General features: G+C 34.9%; 3 protein-coding genes across 8 annotated transcripts; 1 reads left to right on the forward strand and 2 right to left on the reverse strand.

The window, feature by feature from the left end:
* Positions 1-2,827: 2,827 nt before the first annotated feature.
* Positions 2,828-3,729, reverse strand: LOC148587149 (uncharacterized protein At4g26485-like). The gene is made up of 3 exons (XM_088513420.1): positions 3,558-3,729; positions 3,137-3,158; positions 2,828-3,038 (listed from the first exon to the last, which is right to left on the reverse strand). Exons 1-3 carry the CDS (start codon positions 3,727-3,729, stop codon positions 2,828-2,830), a joined length of 405 nt encoding a protein of 134 aa, XP_088369546.1.
* Positions 3,730-7,248: 3,519 nt separating this feature from the next.
* On the forward strand, positions 7,249-12,844 carry LOC132174459 (linoleate 9S-lipoxygenase A). The gene is made up of 9 exons (XM_088513428.1): positions 7,249-7,348; positions 8,016-8,362; positions 8,535-8,772; positions 9,113-9,445; positions 9,527-9,612; positions 10,387-10,476; positions 10,711-11,006; positions 11,567-11,830; positions 12,001-12,844. Exons 1-9 carry the CDS (start codon positions 7,249-7,251, stop codon positions 12,758-12,760), a joined length of 2,514 nt encoding a protein of 837 aa, XP_088369554.1. The 3' UTR covers positions 12,761-12,844.
* Positions 10,981-20,082, reverse strand: LOC132177408 (uncharacterized). Of its 6 annotated transcripts, none has more exons than XM_088513970.1 (11): positions 19,587-20,082; positions 17,233-17,382; positions 16,345-16,559; positions 16,061-16,131; positions 15,790-15,952; positions 14,855-15,013; positions 14,537-14,708; positions 13,444-13,602; positions 13,255-13,343; positions 12,866-12,991; positions 10,981-11,068 (listed from the first exon to the last, which is right to left on the reverse strand). In XM_088513970.1, the coding sequence occupies exons 1-10, from the start codon at positions 19,912-19,914 to the stop codon at positions 12,899-12,901; spliced, it is 1,599 nt and encodes a 532-aa protein (XP_088370096.1). In that variant the 5' UTR covers positions 19,915-20,082; the 3' UTR covers positions 10,981-11,068; positions 12,866-12,898. The 6 variants fall into 6 exon arrangements, 5 of the variants coding, with proteins under 5 accessions (XP_088370096.1, XP_059445700.2, XP_088370099.1 ...); XM_088513972.1 differs by having other exon boundaries at positions 10,998-11,085; XM_088513971.1 differs by lacking the exon at positions 10,981-11,068 and adding an exon at positions 11,092-11,418.
* Between the last annotated feature and the right edge of the window lie 687 nt (positions 20,083-20,769).

The raw sequence follows: 20,769 nt of genomic DNA on the forward strand, positions 1-20,769 counted from the left end.
GAGTTGTTTTAGGGACCAAATACTTTTTGTTGGGACCCAAATATTTGTTTTTTGGGCTAAAAATTGAAGCTTTTTTATATTGATCCACTTCAACTTTTTTTTTTTTTTTTTTTTTTTTTTAAATATTATAAAATACATTTTTCCAAAGCAAATGGACTAATTAACATAATGAATGCTAATTAGACTAGCAAAACTAGTTAATGAAAAATGCTTTTACCAAAGGCAAATAAATCTCATCAAATGCCATCACTTAAAAAAAAAAACATCAAACCTACCCAAACCCAAATTAAAATAAAATTCATTAATGAATAATAAACAAAGTATTAACTAATTAAAGTCACTTAGCAAAAGGAAAATAAGTCATGGGCAACACCATTACACAAATTCGAAAACCTGTGTCACTTGTGGGAATTTGGAAACCTCTCTAAAAGACTAAACGGCGCCGTTTTGGGACTAGGACTTAAAAAAAAAAAAAATTTCCGGTTTCTTATCGGTTAACCGGTTAACCGATAAGAACCGCTTAACTGGACCGGACCGGACCGGACCGAATTCCGGTATACTTTTTTTAACCGATAAGGATATCGGCATATCGGCTACGGTTTATATCGGTTCGGTCGAAGCCGGTAGACGGCCGGTTAAACGGTAACGGTTAATTTGCCCACCTCTAGATTTCATATCAAACTTAGAGAATACTATAGCCTCACTAAGACGATTGACTAGATCCTTCATATTAGGGATTGGATACCTAATCCATTCTAACACATTATTGATGGGTTTGTAATTAATTACCAACCTAGGGGTTCCTCTCTCAAGTTTAGCATTTTTCATAACATAGAAAGCAGTACAAGACCAATGGGACTTGCTTTTGCGAATGATTCCTTTAGCAAGCAAATCAGCAATTTCCTTTTGACAAAATTCCAAAGTTTAAGCATTCATTTGGATAGGCCTAGTTTTAGTAGGAATTTTGTTTTCAGAAAAATCTTTAATATGAGCCAAAGAAACAATGGGTTTTTCCCTGTGCCAAAAGCAGTAGGAAGGTCAGAACAATCGGTATCAATTATCAGAGTACTAAAAGCATTAATCTTTGACGTGTGTGTGAAAGATGCAATGACGAATAATTTTTATTATTTTTATATAAACAAACTACATTTTTTTTTCCAACAACTATCTCATAAATGACCGTTCTAATCAACCATTGGGTTAGTCATTGTTAAAAAAAAAATATATATTCTACCAATTTTGCAAGAGCATCATAAATTACTATTTATGACGCCTACCCCTCGAAGTATTAATTTACAAAAGGGGCCTTCGATAGTTATTGGCATTAAAATGGACAAAAAAGGATTCAACTTACATGCTGCTATTAAAATAACGGCATGTATGCTGTAGTTTAATTAACGGTCAAGACTAAACTACAGCATGTAAGTCGGATCCGACAAAAAAATGGCATATGCAATGTATTTTGGATTTCAGATATCAAAATTTTCTTAAATTACTGTTTGCAAAGACACTTCAAACTACCGATTTGTGACACTTGGTTGGCTGCATCACATTGTCATTTTGTTGTAATTTGGCGCTTTTATCAATGATGGTGTCAAAATATACGAAAAATGGATTAAATTATCTCGATTTTGGAAGAAAATGTAACAATTTTTTTTTAAAAAAATTGAACGAAAATAATGGTTTGAGGGGTTGCCGACCACTAAGTAGTGGTTCATAACCTCAAAAGCTTGTAGAGCGGCCATCATCGGTTTTGGGATGACCAAACTACCTCATGATCGCCCAATTTCAAGAGTCTTTTTATGATGGCCTAATTAAGGGGACGCTCATTCACCCTTAAACCCTAGAAACAAGGGAGAAGGATCCTCTCCATTTTTCACTTGAAATGGAGATGGTTTATTTAGTGTACTTAAGAGGGCAATATTGTCCATTTAATTTTTGAACAAATTTTTTTAGACAATTATGCCCTTCTAAATGCACTTAATGGAAATGATCCTTTTCCCAAAACAAGAGATTATCGCTCTACAGTCCACAGGCTTAGGCCTTGGGCTGCCTGCTACTTTGAAAGTTTTAACAATTAGTAGAGGGCTCCTCCATTCTATATTTATGTTTTGGGCCCCAAAAAAAAATGTAGATAGGACCTTGGCCCTTAAAACAAAGTCCAAACAAGCCCAAAAGTTGGAATACATCTTAGAATTTGATGCAGCCAAAAACTCTTATAATACGACAGCTCATCTTTTGGCAAAAACGACTCTTCAAGTCCCTAATGAATAGCTCAATCGGCTATGAATTATGTCTCATAAAGCAGAAGTTACTAGTTCAAATCTCTCTCCCCCTTCTCTTGTGTGAACATGTCACAAAAAAAAAAAAAAAAAAGAGCTCTTCAAAGCTCATCTTTTGGCAAAACGACTTTACAACAAGTTAGAGAAGAAATTTGAATGGAAGATTGTCATTCACTCATTTGTTTCTCAATGATATTGTAATTTCTGAGAGTTGTAGTATTTGATTTAGTATTATTGAAAGTCGAATACTCAAATTTTCATAAATAAATAATCGTTTTGTAGGTCAAGACACCCAATAAAGGGTTGGTTTTTTTTAAAAAAAATATTACTCATTTATCAATTATAAATGGCATTCCCTTATTTATTATTAAACATAATAACTTTAATATTATTCTTCTGAGTTTTTATTATGGAGAATATTATGCACCCTGATGTTTTAATTATGCTTATACGAATGCCAATACAAGAAATGGCTCTAAATTCTGTAATTTAACAAGTGAGATTTAAAAATTGAAATATATTTTGAAAAACAATTACTCTTTGTTTTAATCTTCAAACTTGATACATTTTTCATTCGTGTTTGACCCATCGATAAAAATTTCTGGTTCCGTCGTCCCTAAACACACCCCAATCTCCTCCGCTGGCTCCACCATCTCCAACTTACTAAAAGGGTTAGCCTTCTTGTGGCTAACATGAATTTGTCCCTTCTCTGTCAGCATGTCAATTGCACTCTTCAAGAATCCCCTAAACAACTTCCTGTGAAGCCTTATAATAATAATAATAATTTTAGAGAAGAAGTAGAAGAAAAAAGGGAAAAAGAAAAAAAAGAAAAAGAAAAAAAAAGGCTTAATTACTTGATTTGGCGCTTATGATGTTCTGGACAAATGAAGACAATCCTGTCGAACAATTTCAAATGAAAGAAAGGGTGTCGGTTCTTTCAAATTGGCCATCGCATTCGAACGTTTATTCATCAACACCTCTTTGGTATATATATATATATATACATATACATGTCAAACAGCTCCCAGTTAGAAAGAACTCCAAAAATATATGTAAACAAACGACATACTGTGTATTAAAGACAGGGATAAGGATCCACTGCAATTCCGCTACCTAAATTGCTAATAATTTGAACATGTGATAAAATATATTTCGGACAACCCAAAATTTATTTGGACATGTGAATTTTATACGGGATCTCTCATATTACCGGTCGAAACTCAAATTATTAATAATTCAAATAAATAATTGTTGTGAATTTCGACCAACTTATACCTTTGGTATAAAAAGAGGTGGCGGTGATGTTGGCGGCAGTGCCAAATGCTTTTGCTAAGCATGTAGCAAAAGAGAAATCTCCCTCACCCACAAGCAGTATTTGATGAGAGCTGCTGTAATGTTCTACCAATTTCTCTGCTCCATTGCTATCTAAGCTACAACACTCACCCATTTGATTCTCTTTAAATGTTGAAAAAAAATGTTCAATTTTTTTCTGTGAAGGTTAACATGTCGATATGTGGGGATATATATAGGAGGAGCCCTTGTGTGCCGTTGGATTGAATGAGCATTGGAACTATCATTCAAAATTTAAAATCATCCAAAGAAATTAAAGTAATTGGATGGCTCCTCGTTTTGATCTTTCCCCATATATGGGCACATTAATGTTTGTTTTACTGACGTTTGTTGTTCATGGTGCCTCTTTGAATTCAATTCATGGTTGGGCCCTTTTTGGGCATTTGTTGTTTTTGTCTCTTTGTTTGCCTAGCAAGGGAGGAAGGAAAAGAACATGGCAAATGCCAAAATGGTATCTTTGGTTGAGTTCCATCTTGCTGAGAAACTTTACTTTAAATTTATGAAGTATTACGCGTTTTTTAAAAATTTATCAAATTTTAAAAACTCTTAATTAATTTCTTGAACTTTTAATTTGATTCAATTGATCCCTCTGTTAGATTTAGCCGTTAACCTCTTAATAAAAATGACTAAAAGACCAAATTACCCTTCGATTTTTTTTTTAAAAAAATAATTTGAAATTAAGGGTAAAATTGGAATTTTATAAAAAAGTAAGTGGTATATATGTCATTTTATCATTTTTAACGTTTAAAATCTGACGTGGATACATTGCATCAAATTAAAAGTTCTTAGGCTAAAATTGAGAATTTTTAAAATTTTGAAAGATTTTCTCAAAATGCGTTATAGTTCAAGAATTTTAAGTGAAATTTTCTCTAAAAATAAAAAAAAAAAAAAAAGAAAAAAAGAAAAAAGAAGCCATTAAAACACGTCAGATCAACATGAGTGAAGAGTAATATTACTCTTTGTTAACGTATTTGTTTTGGGAACAAGAAAACAAAAGATGAAAAACAAAGACACCAATAAACATATGGCACGCATTGCTTGTAGTTACATGCTTCTTCTTACATGATACATTTTATGTTCCAACCTCATGCCCACTTCTACATATATGTATTTATTCTTTGTGGGTGCAAGGCACACGAAATAGGATCTTTTCCATTTCAAGTGAAATAGAAAAAAAATTATTTCATGGTCGATATTTTATTTTGTTTCATCTGACGCTATACTTATATGATAAGTATGTTATCACATCATTTAAAAACTTTTAAATGATGTGATGTCATATACACACCCTACATTGTTTGTAGCTACATGCTTCTTCCTATAGGGCGCACGAAATAAGATCTTTTTCATTTCAAGTGAAATAGAAAAAATTAATTTTATGGTCGATATTTTATTTTGTTTCATCTAATGTTATATTTCACGAGATGAATATGTTGTCACATCATTTAAAACTTTTAAATAATGTCATATCATATACACCATTATATGAAACAAAATATAATTTTAAGAGTTATATTATTGTACTTTATTTCACTTAATTGTTTACAAGTAAGAGAGAGATGAGGGATTTAGAGCACATCCCTAGAATTTATATTCTTGCATTGTGATGCACCCAAGCCAATGAAATTGTTGGTTGCTTTTACCCAAAGTCTGTAAAAGAGGTTTGCACCTGAACTTCTTCTATACCTTTGGCTTTGCAATTTTACAAATTAAACAAGCATTTTTAAATTACATTTTGAAAAGTATCTTGTTTGAGATTGCAATTTTGCAGATTAAAACATGAGATTTTTTAAATAAAATTTTGAAAAGTATCTTGTTTGATAATAATGTTGGTTTAAAAACGCGGAAAATATGTAAGATTTTTAAAACAAGAAAGGGGTGTATTTTTTAAAAATGTAGGATTTTAAAGGTCGAACTATAATATTATTACACACTTAACTGTGTTTTGAAATCGCTATTTTATTTTATTTTATTTTTTTCAAACCACACATTTTGAAATCACTAAACACACTAGAGTCCGTTTAGCTTTGCAATTTCGCAGGCCAAAAGTGCTATTTTAAAATTGTGATTTTAAACTGAATCGTGAAAAGTATATCGTTTGAGAGTGCATTTTTAAAAAATGACTGTGTTTTCAAATCACAGGCTTTGAAATTGCTATTTTGTTTTAAATCGCATGTTTTGAAACTGCAAATCCAAATAGCAAAGTTGACCACAAACGTATATCAAAATTTACCTTAATTATTATTATTATTATTATTTTGTCTGGTTTGTGTTAGTATATATATATATGTGTGCTGCTCTTGTCGAGTGTATGATTTAGGCATTTTATATTAGCTCACCAAACAAGAAACCTAAGATGGACGAAAGGTATCAGATGCATAACCAAAAACCAAAGATTCAAGTTTTCCATATATATATATATTGATGATCATGCATTCATTCACCCATCAACAACAAAGAAAGAAAGAGTGAGTTAACCAGCCGGGAAAAAGAAAGTGCTAATTAATTAATTATATAAAAATGGAACAGCTCCAACGGTCTTCTTCTCCTTCGGCTAAATCATTTTCCAAAATCAACGGGAAGGTTGTCATTATCCCTGAAGGCCAATCGGCTCCTGGAAATTCACTTTTGCTTCGGATCTATAGTTGCACTGAAGACACCCCAGGTTATTTACTTCTTTTTAATCATTAATTTCTTCTTCTTTCATAATTTTATCCTAAATAAATGGCTTCTTTCATATATATATATATATATATATATATATATTTTTAATTTTGGATAAAGATCCCGCAATTAAATGTTTGAATTGTATGACAAAGAGGAGGCTGTAGGGCAGGGACGGAGCCAGAAATTTTTTTGGGAGAGGCCAACCCCCACATTTTTTTTTTTAATTAAAAAAATATATATTTTGCTTGTTTTTTATGAACTAGAGACTACCTCAAACTATAATTATTGAATAAAAATTAAAAAAAATATTGCAGTTTACAATTAAATAACTATACTTAATTAAATGACAACTAAATAACTATAATTCTCACGGTCCCAACTTGCCTTGGTGCGCCCATTCCCACACTTAAATTCTCACACCCACACACAATGCAGAACAGTGATTTACAAAACACTGGCGTGCATGACTATTCATGCACGCCAATATATATATATATATATATATATATATATATATATATATATATATATATACACATACTGTTTAAATAATTATTTATACAGCAAGTCTGGCAAGAGACAAGAAAATTGAAACTTGAAAAAATAAACAATAAAAAGTCACTGCCCATTCTTGTCTCTTATCATATGTGTGCCCATTTACTCTCATTTCCCAAACCACAAAACAAGTGCATATCAATCTCTTCTCTCTTATTCTAGAAATTTTGAAATGCAAGTTTTGCGTGGGTAAGGCCGTAAGGGCCAAAAAAACAAATAATAATAATGGGTATGGCCAAAAAAAATTTAAGAATAGGGCTAAAAATTTGTACTGGAGAGGGCCAAAAAATTTAAAAATAGGGCCAAAAAGTTTTTGGTAGGAGCCCGGGGCCAAATGACTAAAATTAAAATTTTACTTACAATTTTTTTTTTTTGGGGGGGGGGGGGGGGGGCGATGGCCTATGCTGGTCCCCCTCCCTCCGTCACTGCTATAAAGCCTATATGTCCATCTATCCTAGGCAGCTCGTACTACAAAGCCTATTTGCTAGGGACAAGTAAGCCCTACAACCTTCCTCTTGCAATTTAGATAGCCAATTGCAAGGAAATTATATATATTTAGGATTTAACTTACATGCTGTTATTTTAATAATAACATGTTATTTGGATAATCTACAACCTATAATCTAGATACATGAGACAAGGAAAAAAGAAAAGAAAAAGAATAGTTTTAAACAAACATTTATAGTCTTTGTGTCAAAAGCGTGAGAGAACCCACAAATATTAATTCAATGTCTAATGAGAAATATAATATTTTAAGAGTTTTGCTGTATTACATTTTTATCCAACAACTTTGTTGTGGTAGTTCCAACCTACCCTGGATTAGTCCCTATTAAAACGAAGAACAAAAATATCTAAGGGTTAATTGAGACTGACACTTCAGCATTGTAAGCTAATTACAAGATAAAAATATAATTTCTAGCATTTCTAAAAAAAAAAAAAAATTTCAATAGTTATTGGACCTTGCCATATTAACTTTGTGGGATGTTTGTGTGGTATGTAGCATTACTCCTATCTAATAGCGTTGCTTATAAGAGTAGTGCTATAAATCATATTTTTCTCCCACAACTAACCCACAATGCTGATATAACAGTCTCAATTATGAACCAACACTCGGATCAGAAATTGTTCAAAAAAAAAAAAAAAAAAATTAAAAAAAGTGATATATAGCAACCAATACTCTTGCTTCTGATGCATTACAGTTGCATAATTCCTTCATATGCCATGCAGCAGGATCTGGCGAAGGGAAGTTCAGTGAGGAGGCATACCTCAAACATGGAGAAAGCAACAGCTTTGATGGCATGAAAACCACAACATATAAAGTGAAGTTTCAAGTGAAGCCAGACTTTGGAATTCCAGGAGCTTTGGTCATTAAAAGCCAACATAAGCATAAACTCTTCCTTCAGTCTGCAACTCTTGAAATCATCAACCAGAATATCCACTTCAACTGCAACTCCTGGATATACCCTTTCAAGAACACAAATGCAGATCGAATTTTTTTCTCTAACACAGTGAGTGATGGAACCCGTCTCTTGTTCCCGCTATTATTCTCATATTTTATTTTTCACAAACTTCAACATGGTATTTCAACAGACACAAATTTGATTTATTAGACTTGTGTATATATATACATTCTTAGATGCAATATAATCAAGCAACCAAAGTATAATGTTGGTATCTCAGAGTTATCTTCCAAACCAAACGCCAAGTGGTCTAAGGGGACTGAGGATGAGAGAACTTGGACGATTGAGAGGAAATGGAACTGGGGAGAGGAAGGAATGGGATAGAATCTATGACTATGACTGCTACAATGATCTTGGCAATCCTGATAAAGGTAGAGAACATGCGAGGCCTGTCTTAGGGGGACCTCTGCATCCATATCCTCGCAGGGTAAGAACAGGTCGACCCCCGAGCAATCAAGGTATACAACTTCCCTCATCTCATTAGGAGTTTTGAATTCGAATCCTAACTCTACACTTTATCTCCTATTTCAATTAAATTAGTCAACATATTGTGTAGTCCACAGAGAACCCTAATCTGTTCTATTAAACTTGGCACACAAGGTAGAATTAACTTGTTAAGCCAAAAAAAAAAAAAAAAAAAAAGGGAGAGGGTTCCTTGAATTCATGTTGCACCATATATTGGCTGTCATCACTAGATAGGTTTCAGATATTGATCATGTTCCATCCCTACCATGGCTCAAAATTTGACAAACCCAATACTTTTCTTTTTCCTTTTTCTTCTTCATGACTACCTTGCAGATCCTCTAACTGAGAGCCGTCCGGAGAAAGGAAAGTTAGACATATATGTTCCTTCGGACGAGCAGTTAAACCCCAAGAAACTGTCTGAGTTGATATCAAATGCAGTCCAGGCTACTGTACATTTCCTTATCCCTCAGACAGTCCAAGATTCTAGGAGTTTTAGTTCATTTGAAGAGACAAGCAGCATCTTTTCTGGAAAAAGAAGCCAAGTAGCGGAGAAAAGGGTTAAAGAGACATTAAAGAAAATGGTACCAGATAAGCTTTACAAAGAAGTTATTGATGCAAGCAAGAAAAACCCATTATTGAAGTTTCCATTGCCTCAAATTATTGCAGGTGAAGTGCCCACTGTCAATTTATACTCAGTGCAACACACAAAATTTCATTTTCATTTTCAGTTTTGCTTTCTATTTTCAGAAAACCAATTGGCATGGCTGGATGATCAGGAGTTTGGGCGCCAAATGCTTGCTGGAATTAATCCAACACGTATCAAGTGGTTGAAGGTATCTACTACCCTTATGGGCCAGGTTTAAGCAATTGTCAGCTCAGGTCATGGCCTAGATCAGAACCACCATGCCATTCCCACACTTATCTTCCAAAAAGATTAAGAAAAAGAAATGCTAGGACTTTGGCGTTAAGTTTTATAGGAATCCAAGGGTTTCTATTGATTGAAAATCAGAAAATCAAAGGAACTGATCACTTTGAGGGGATGAAACCTCCAATTGATCGCTTCAAGGGGATCAATCTTCAATTGCCTCATGCAAAATTATGTTTCTTCTTCACTGAATTGCAATACGACATCTAAATTGAATTCATAGCATCAAGCAAGACTTATTTAGATAAGAAAATCAAGGGTTTAGCTTACTAGGCAATAAAATATTACGGAAATAGAATCAAACTATGCTGATACAGCTTATTTAAGTCGTATGAGCACATATCTGTGCAAAGTGATATAGATGTGGTTCAATACAGTAGGCAGGGTACTCTGAAGGGATCCGGCTTATGTGTTGTGGTAAAAAAACTACAGCAAATCTCTAGTAAAACAACCAAGGGTCTAGATTTAACCAAACAAAAATTTCAACCAAACATTGTCATTCTTAAACATCATAAGCAAACATTTACTTACGCCGTTTTCAATGGAAAATCGTAGGGATGCTTTTTGGGGGGCTAATTTGTTCCGTGAAGCAAGTGGGGTTTTGAGGTGCAGCGGGTACTCTGTGATGGCTGAGTTTCTAGATGTTTTCAAATGTTTTTATTTATATGACTTAACCTTGCAGGACTTTCCACCAAAAAGCAAAAGTGGAATGTCTAGTTCAATAACGCTATCACACATAGAGCACAGCCTTGATGGCGTGCCTTTTCATGAGGTAACCAATAGTATTGCTTTTGCTTTTGCTCTCTTTCTTCACCTTCTCCCACCCCCCTCCCCCCGGTGAGAATACTACCAACCAGTAATGTATCATCACTCTGCTTATCAAAGAATCTACTGATTTCATTTGAAAGTAAAATTAACTAATTATTGAAAAAGACATTCAAGTCATGTTTAACGACAGTTTTCTGGCCTCGTCTTCCTCCTTTCTGACTTCCAATAAATGTCACAGGCCAGAGGTAGTATGGTCATCTTGGATCACCATGACTACCTAATGCCATTTTTAAGCAGAATAAACAAAGAGGGTGTTTGTGTTTATGCATCTCGAACACTACTATACTCAAGGAGTGATAGCACGCTAAAGCCATTAGCGATAGAACTTAGCTTGCCTGGCTGCTCTTGTGGCAATCAGCAGATCAATAGGGTGTTTGTTCCAGCAAGTGAGGGCACTGAAGCAGCATTGTGGCAGCTTGCTAAAGCTCATGTTGCAGCCAATGACTCTGTTTATCATCAACTAATCAGCCATTGGTGAGTTCAACAATTCTGTGCACTCAAGGGAATCCAGATTCCAAAGTGTTTTAGGGCAGTACCTGCTCACATAGTAAAACTTTTGTTATATTAGTGTTATATATTTCAATTTAATGGTACAAAATTGTAAGACATGCATGTTAAATCACCACTTATTTATAAACTTAATTAACATTGTTACACTTCTCTACATGTTTAGATTCAAACTCTCCATCAACAAGTGAGACCTAACACAAAATCATTGCTTTTTTCAAAAACTTAAGATTACAAGAAAGAGTAGATTTAATCATTTAATTATTATTTTAACAATACATACCATTTAACAGTTTCTACATTTACACTTATCTATTTAAATGGTGTGCTGTGCTATTGGCAGCCAAATAGTTGGTAGATCTTTGATCCCTCATTGTACCTGGCGCCAAGTATAATGGTTAATACTATCACGTTAAGATTGTGAGATAATTATCGAATAAAAATATAATTTCTATCATTATTCTTTCTAATATCATATTTGTGACAAGAAATATTGTTAGTGGTTGCAATTTGACGCACTTTTTCAGGTTGAAAACTCATGCAGTAGTCGAACCATTCATCATTGCCACTAGAAGGCAGTTGAGTGCGATGCACCCAATCCATCGTTTACTGGATCCTCATTTCAAAGACACCATGCACATAAATGCATTGGCTCGGAGCATCCTCATTAACTCTGGAGGTATCCTTGAGAAAATATTGTTTTCTGGCGAAATCTCCATGGAGTTGTCTTCTAAGCTTTACAAGGAGTGGAGATTTGATGAGCAGGCCCTTCCTGCTGATCTACTCAAAAGGTATTTCTTTAAATTAATATTGATTTTTATGAGTGCAAGGTAAATTGTCTGGATAATTTACAAGAAATTCAGAAGTGGGACATAGAATTATTATTATTATTTTTAGAATTATTATTATTATTTTTTTTTTCGATATTCTGATATTAGAACTTCATGGCAAATTCCTCTAGAGGTTTGGTCCAATCAGATCCAAATAGTCCCACCGGAGTTGAGCTCCTCTTCGACTATCCCTATGCAGTAGATGGACTTGACGTATGGACTGCCATCAAGACATGGGTCACAGATTTTTGCTCCATCTTCTACAAAGATGATGACTCTGTCAAGGCTGACTCAGAACTCAAAGCATGGCGGAAGGAAATTCGAACAGTAGGTCATGGTGATAAGAGTTATGCACGGTGGTATGAAATGACAACTTGCTCAAACCTAATACAGATTCTGACAATTCTCATATGGATCACCTCTGGCTTCCATGCTGTGGTGAACTTCGGGCAATACGCATATGCTGGCTACCCGCTAAATCGTCCCGGACTATGTCGAAAGTTCATTCCAGAGGAAGGAACATTCGAATTTGCTGAGTTCCTAAAGGATCCAGACCAATACTATCTTAAGATGTTGCCTGAAAAATTCGAGATGAGCATTGGTGTAGCATTAGCGGATGTCCTATCACGGCACACATCAGATGAATTGTACTTGGGTCAGAGGCCATCAGAGTGGACAGACAATGAAGAGGTTCAGCATAAATTTGAGAAGTTCAATGAAGAACTTCAAAAGATAGAGAAAAAAATCAAGGCGAGGAATAGGAATCCTGAGCTCAAGAACAGACAAGGTCCTGCCAAAATTCCATACAATCTTTTGTACCCTGATACATCAAATATTGGATCCAAAGAGGGCATCACAGGAAAGGGGATTCCTAACAGCATATCCATTTAACATGTTATGAAGCATATCCTGTATATTTGTATAACCTTAAATCAAAACAAATGAAGTCCCACTCCCAATGTGTTACTCTAGCTCTACAGGTTTGCAGGTCAAAACCTGGTTATAATAGTTGCCCTAGCACTCATCCAATCAACATCGGCCTGGGACAGCAAAAGGTGCATTATCAACTTTCCCAGGATTGCCCAGCACCATATCAGCAACCATCTCAGCAGTTCCCAAAGCCTGGAAATTGGACCAAAATGATGAATAAGCTTTACAATTATGACGTATTACTTCACTGAGAGGTAATGGAATACACAATGTGACATAGCATTTGCTAAATACAGCTTAACTTTTTACACAAAATGGGTCAATTTAGCTTACCCCCAGCAACAAAATGTAATGGAAGACTAATAAAATCTGCATGCATACAGGGCAATTTATCCTTTTGCAAGTCTTATGATTTCCATGCATTCTTTAGCAGAATAAGAGAGTATGAAAATTACCAAAGAAAGTCCTTCTCCTTCATGCCCAGTTGCAAGGAACACATTTGACAAGCCAGGCACAGGCCCAATCACTGGCCTCCCATCAGGCACTAGACAAGCAAATGATATTTGTCATTGCAGATATTCAAATGCCAACTATTTAAAAATAATTCACTGTTCCCCAGGATTTTAAATCATATTGGGACTCACTATAAGGGCGTAATCCTACTCTCACTTTTCTGCTCTTAATAAAATCAGAAAGGGGCAATTCTTTTAATGTGGGAAAGAATTCCCCAGCCCGCTTCCATATATGAGTGATGATGGGCTCATCCACTTCGGAGTTGAACCCTGAAAACTGGCGGCTGCTCCCTGAAAAGACAGATATTCGATTGGGGGTTTTGTCACGAAAATATAGAATACTCAACAGCGAGAAAAGTAAATAAATAAAGAATGAAGGTGAGACTGGAATTTCTACCAACAGCCAGCATGATTGATAGGATTCTTGAGGGTTCTAGAATCCTCTCTTTGGCTTGGTCCCTACGCTTAGCTTAGTTACTACATTAATTTCCTTCTATGGATTGTTTTCTTGCAAGTTTCATATTTTCTTAATTACTCTTGAATTCATATTTCCATATTTAGCTTAATTTTCCCCATATAAAAGCTGTAAATGCCGTATGGCAAAATCATCAAGGAAAATTACCTTTGCTTAAGGCAAGAATAGGAGGCCCGATCCCCTCGAAGTGATCATTATATTCTCTTTTCCTCAGTTATTTTTCTGATTTCTTGTAATAGATCCGTTGGATCCTATCAATGATCTATTGCACAGCCATAAATCTCTGAGGGCAGACTAGTAAAAGGAAAAGAGTACAGAAAGTTTTGCCAGGAAAACACACTCCCAGCTTAGGTCTACTAAATGCATGTTTTGGCAACTTAGCATTGAAACACCATCAAGTATGAGACTCTTGGGCTCGTAATCCACCCATAGTATATGTAGTATCTAGCTGAATGAATCTTAAAGCTCAGAACAAATGAGAAGTGCTCCTTATTTTTATAAAAAAAAAGGAATAAAAAGCAAAACAAAACAAAAAATGTGCTGAACGATACAGGTAAATGTTATTTCAGTTAATTATTCATGAAATAATATGACTGAAATAACGTTTTATAGCCTTAAGGCCAAGACTGGAAATGCAAAACCATTGCAATTGAATGGAGAAGTAACTCTAGAAGAAAGAAATAAAAGTAAACAAATACAGAACTGAAAGTTCTGTCCACCATGTAATGATAAAAGATATAAAAATCGTACCAAGAACAAGGTTCCCCATAGCATCCATTGTGGCTGTCATTGAAACAGACAAGGCTTGCCCATGATCAAGTGGTCCAGAAGCTGAAATGGTTTGATGATTGACATAGCCCGCCTCCATTAGACCATGATTCAGTTGAAGGGCATTGAAATTTTCAAGCACAAGGAGGTGACCCTATCATGCAGATTAAAGGACAGGTGGGGTGTCACACAAAAACACAAGCTACTAGTTTAACTCATTCAGAAGGAAAGAACGCATTAAAAAGTTTGTCAATGGAATAGTATCTTCACTTCAACAATAAAAAAAATCACTAATATCACCTTATGACATCTGAGCCTCCCATGACAAATGCTGACATTGGATTCACACAAACACATCATTATTTGTCTTGCTGGAAACTTCACTCGTTCCCATGTCACAAGGACTGGGACACACGAGTCAAGTGTGCATGTGGTAAGAGGTACATATGTGCACAAGATCTTAGAACAATGAAACAATTCATATTAGCAAAATGTCCCATTTTCATTTATCCACTAAAACTCAGATGATGATGCACATGTTACATACTTCCACTCAAATTAGAAATTTTTATGTAATAGTAGAACTTTATCAGAGAAGTACCTGAGGGATATTTTTCTTAAGTATGAAAGTCCATTATTTCTAATTACATGTTTGAACTTGGGAATACCAGAAATGCATCTAACACACCCATACCCATGGTGTGTCATGTCATTGTCTGACATGAGTACTTTGTTCGTTGTGATGGGTCCAAGAAACTCGACCTCTATCTCACCACAATACAATAACAGAGAACATGAAAAGGAAAGGAAGGAAAATTATGAGGTCAAAATAAGCGCACAGAAGGAAATATATATGCAAGGAAAGTGAGATCTTGGAAATTAAGAGTGAATATAAAATAAACCAAGGTTTCATTTTATTTTATTTTGTGAGTTAACCAAGGCTTCACTTGAATGCTTGTAACTTATGCTAAAAACTTTGTACATGACTTGTCTCAGAAGTTTTACACTTAAAAAATGACCTATTTCAAAACTAAATTTTTGGTGGGCCAATAAAAGAAGTTTCTGTGATTTTCCATCCTTTACTCCTCACACAAACCATATGAGCAAAGTAAAAGAAAATTCTTAATTCTACCCCCCTTTCCTCTTCCCCCTAACCAAGTGCAGTATAGATGACATCTGTCAAAACAAACTAAGGATTAAGCTGTGCAGCAACAAGTCAGTACATTTGAACTTACCTTTCGTGGCTTTACAGGGACATCCAACAAAATCTCTGATTCTCTAAGCAATTCATGCATTAAAGACCCACTCCAACAACCAGCTGCAACTATAACAGCCTTCTTACTGTACACAGTAGTTTTGGAAGTAAGAACAGCTTTGACCTCCTCATGGCTACCAGACCTGAGTATGTAAGAATATGTAGTTAGCCTAACAGCCGGTATCACCTCCATGCTGCATTTTCCACTCATGGCACTAGTTTCAAGTGCATGTTATAATGTGACAACAAACCTTAATAAACATGTCACTGGGTCATGAAAGAACTCCGCATATCTGCCTTTTGATGCAAAATGTCTGTTGCCCTACATATTAACCATATCTATCTATATAAATTATACTGTGTATGAATGGCAGATAATTTATCTTAATTAAAAAAAAAAAAAAAAAACACAAGAAAATGTTTGCCATATGGTCAAAAGTACAAAATATATATATATATATATTTTTTTGATAAGTAAGCGGGAATACTTACCACTATACAACAACGGCTTGTTCGAAAGTACAAAATAACTAACCTTTTCAATAAATGCAACAGTACGTTGAGCATCCAATTGGCAGTCATCAGGAAGAAAGGCAGCACTACTATCTTCTCCAACCATAAGGGCAGGTTCCTCTTGAAGTAAATCATGGCCAGACAGGTACTCTGCTTGCAATCCAGCTTCAGATAACTGCTGCACCCTCCTTTTTAATAAATTCGAATCTCCAGGAGTTCTACCAATTAATAGGCTTCCTATAAAGTTTAGTACCATATCATCCCATAGTTTTAATATTTGACCTTTTGTATCTCGAAAAAGAAACAAAAAAAAAATTTACTAAAATAATCTCACAATTTTTTAAGTTTGTGATATCTACAGCAGCAAAGCGATTTCTGCTTGAGGACTTCCGTTGTGCTCAGTAAGCAATAGAAAAAGTAACGTAGGTTGTTCGTTCTCTGATCCACACCTTATCTGTTCTATGAATGTTTAGGTAATGTTTGTACCATGGATGATGTTTGGGTGAAGAATTACTGAAAATAAAAAGAATGGCCATTCTGCTTGCAATCCAGAATGGTCATGGAGGATGGATGATGCTACACAAGTTAAAATAAAAAAGAAAAGAGTCAAATAAATTCATAGCATTTATGATATTTTTAAGCACAATGGCCATTCGACAAGATTTAGATATCTAATTTATTTTGTAGGTACTCAGAACTGACTTTGATGGGGAAAAAAAAAAAATAGTAAAATTTAAAAGGCCTATGCATAGAATGGACATAACTGAATGCTATGGCAATCAGAATTGCGTACAACAATCTAAACTCACTTCCCAAAGAAACTATAAACTAAGATTTTTTTTTTTGGTGTGTGTGGAGGTTGAAGCATCAGAGGAATTTGTAATCTGAAAAAAGTTAAGAGTTTGAATACCTGTCTTCTTCCAACCCAACACTTCTAGAGGATTCAACCCTTGATCGTGTATGCTGTCTGCCAACATCTCCCACAATTCATGACTTCTCATTGCTAGCTCCCATTTATCACTTCCGGGTGTTTTGTGTACCTTCCATATATAGCCCTGCCCTACAACAAGCTCAAATGCCAAACCAAAGGTGGAGAAATTAGTAAGGGCGGAGAAAGAAGACAAAAAAAGAAAGAAAGAAAAAAAATAAATAGACGCACTAACGGAATAAACATCCTAAACACTTCAAATTCTCATACAAGGACATGAGTGTTTCACATTTTCCTGAATGAAATGAAAGTTATGATCAATGAGAATGATTTTAAGCAAAATTTAGAAACACAGTAGCCACACGACTAACATAAACAATCTTTTGCTTAATTTTCTATGCAATACTAAAGATAAAGTTTTCGAGTTTCCAAATGCACACATTTTTTAGAAATGGTCAATCATCTCAAATTTTCAATACAACTCTTCAACTTTACCCTCTCAAGTTTTCAAATTCTTCCTAGGCTTTTTCTTTTATATTAATAGTAAAGGGTATTGTGGGAAAGTGTAGAAACTTTTTGATTTGATTTCTGGACCAAGGGAGGGAATATAAGTCATCATATCAGTTGTTTTTTTAGGCAAGACCTATTAATTATAGTATATTCCAATCTTTACTCTAATACACCCTTAGTTTCTCACTCTAAAGGAACAGAAATGTCACAACTACATTGAGTCTAATTGTTGTCGAAACCCTTCTTAATTATTTTACTTATATATCAATGCAGGGATGAAACTAGAGAGTTAATTTTAGGGGGGGTCAAACTATAGTAATTTTTTTTTTTGAGGAGCCAAAGTAAAAAAACAGGACCTAAAATGTGTTTTTTGTAAACAAATTTAAAAGATAAAAAAGGCATTTTTTTTTAACAAAAAATTTTTGCTCTCCGTCACAATATAAATGAATGATTGGGAAATCGAGGAAGTAGGCGGCGTGTGTGCGTGTGAGAAAGTGTTCTAAAGAGAGCCATCGGTTTTTTCAATTTTTTCAATGTCATGAAAGATGTGTTATTTAGGATTTTTCTATGTTGAAGCAAAATCATTCAAGATTTGATCCGAAGATGGGAAACAAGGCATTTGTTTTGCCAAGAGGAGCAGAGGAACCTATCGAGTGGTGCTTTTGAGCAAGCCGAGCGTGATGTGACTGAGGTCAACAGTGGAAGAGTTGGTTAGGGGAGAGAAGCTGAGAGATTTTTATAGGACATTTAGGTCTAGGGATTTAGTGTACATTGCACAGAGGCGTGCAAACGGCCATAATAGATTTTTGGAGTCATTGGAGTCTGGTGTAGGGGGCCAGCAGTTTTTGGAGTCATATGTAGTTCCGAAATGGGGGTATTCAATGGAATATATTGTTTACCAGTACATGATTGGGAAGTACATATTATCACCTCTTTTTTGGAGATGTTAAGAGTAAGGCAAGGAGATCTGAATAGAATATGTTGGATCCCTTCCAAAGGGAGCAATTTGAAGTAAGGTCATACTATCATATGTTAACCATACTTATTGGTTCCCCTTTTCCATGGAAGAATATTTGGAGAATTAAGGTTCCTTCGAGCATTCTTTGTGTGGATGGCGGCATTAGGAAAAATACTGACTTTGGATAACCCGAGGAAGAGGAACATCATTATGGTAGATTGGTATTGTACGTACAAGATGAGTGAGGAGTCCATTGATCACCTTCTTTTTCATTGTGAAGGAGCGAGAGATTTATGGAGCTTGTCTTCCAATTTGTTTGGTATTGTTTGGGTTATGCCTAAAAGAGTGAGAGGGTTGTTGGTGAGTTTGGGAGGTCGGCAGGACATTGCAACATTTTGAAATTTTGCAGGTTGGCTCCTTTGTGTTTAATGTGGTGTATTTGGAAAGAACGGAATGCAAGGAGCTTTGAAGATCAAGAGATGTCAGTAGTAAAGCTTAAAAAAATCATGTTCAATTCCCTTTACACATGGATAGCAGCAAGTAATAGTTTTTTTTTTTTTTTCCCAACTCCCCTGAGATTTTAGACGTTTGTTAACGAGTTCTCTTGTGTACTTCATTTGTACTGAGAGTTGCACCCCTAAACAATTGATAATAAGATTTGAATTACTCATAAACAAAGAAAAATCCAATCTTTAATCCATTTGTCGAAATGATACTTATATATATATATATATATATATGAAACCCAAAGAGTTGGTATTGTATAAGGACGTGGTTCTCTTGTTCTTTCCTCTGTCCACCTTTTCTCGATAAACAAACAGAGCACAAAGAAAAAGATCCCGATAAAGGATCGGAGAGTAGACTTTACCTGCACCAGTGGCACCGGAACAAGGGACGGCCTTGTCGACAACGGCGACAGACAAGTCCGACCCGATCAGGAACTGCCGGGCGATAGTCAACCCGATGATTCCAGCTCCTACGATCACCACATCAAAAGCACGAGAAGACGCTGATATCACGGCTTCGGGTCGGTTTATTCCGGTCGAAAGCGAAAAGGATTTCCCGGCGAGTAATTTGGAACGAAACAAGCCTGTGGTTGACTCGAAGGCGAAGCTACCAAGCTGTCTCCTTGGAGATGAGACGACGCCGTTGGTGCAGGGGTTGGGATTTGGGCGAAACGTTAATGTTGAAGCCATTTTCTGTCTCCAAAAGTATTGTTCTTTGCAGCTCTATCGATTTATCCAGAGTGAAAATGTAGGAAATCAGCTGAGAAGACTCTGAGCTAGTGAGTAGAGTAGAGAGTGTACAAGAAAACCGTCTGACATGCAACTGGAAGCATCAAGGAGAGTATGAGATTGCGATCTTTCAACAATAATCCGTCTTTAAAAAATATCTAAAATGTAAGGTATTTAGTATCATGATTATGCGTCTTTAATTTTACGATTTAAATAGCATTTAATTTAAAGTTTTTTTTTTAAAAAAAAAAAATTAATACTAAATACTTCTTAGGTTTTATAACCTCCTTTTTTCTTTTTTCTTTTTTTTTTTCCTTATGATTTGATTTTTATCACAAGAAATTTTTGTAGTTTTTATAATAGACCAAATTAATCTTTTTGTCAGTTAATTGTTAGTTGACTTAACGAAATTTTATGTGAACTAATCAGATGTTGACACGTAATACCTACTTAATTTTTTTTTTTTTTAAAAAAAGAAAAAGTAATTTAGAAAAAACAAAAAAAAAAAAGGGGGTGGCCCATGGCCTGAGCCACCCCCAACTTTTTTTCCTTTTTTAAAAAAAAAAAATTAAAAAAATTAAAAAAATTAAGTAGGTGCCATGTGTTAATATCTGATTGGTCCACGTGAAATTCTGTTAAATCAACTAACGGTCAACTGACAGAATGATTAATTTGGTCTATTATCAAAATCACGGGGACCTCTTATGATTAAAAATCAAATCTTAAGAAAGGAAAAAATAAAGTTATTAAACCCTAGGGGGTATTTAGTATTTAACCAAAAAAAGAATTCATGTTTCCACACCACATGTAGGAAGA

Source organism: Corylus avellana, chromosome 2 (genome assembly GCF_965113065.1).
Source record: "Corylus avellana chromosome 2, dhCorAvel1.hap1.2, whole genome shotgun sequence".
Taxonomy (NCBI): domain Eukaryota; kingdom Viridiplantae; phylum Streptophyta; class Magnoliopsida; order Fagales; family Betulaceae; genus Corylus; species Corylus avellana.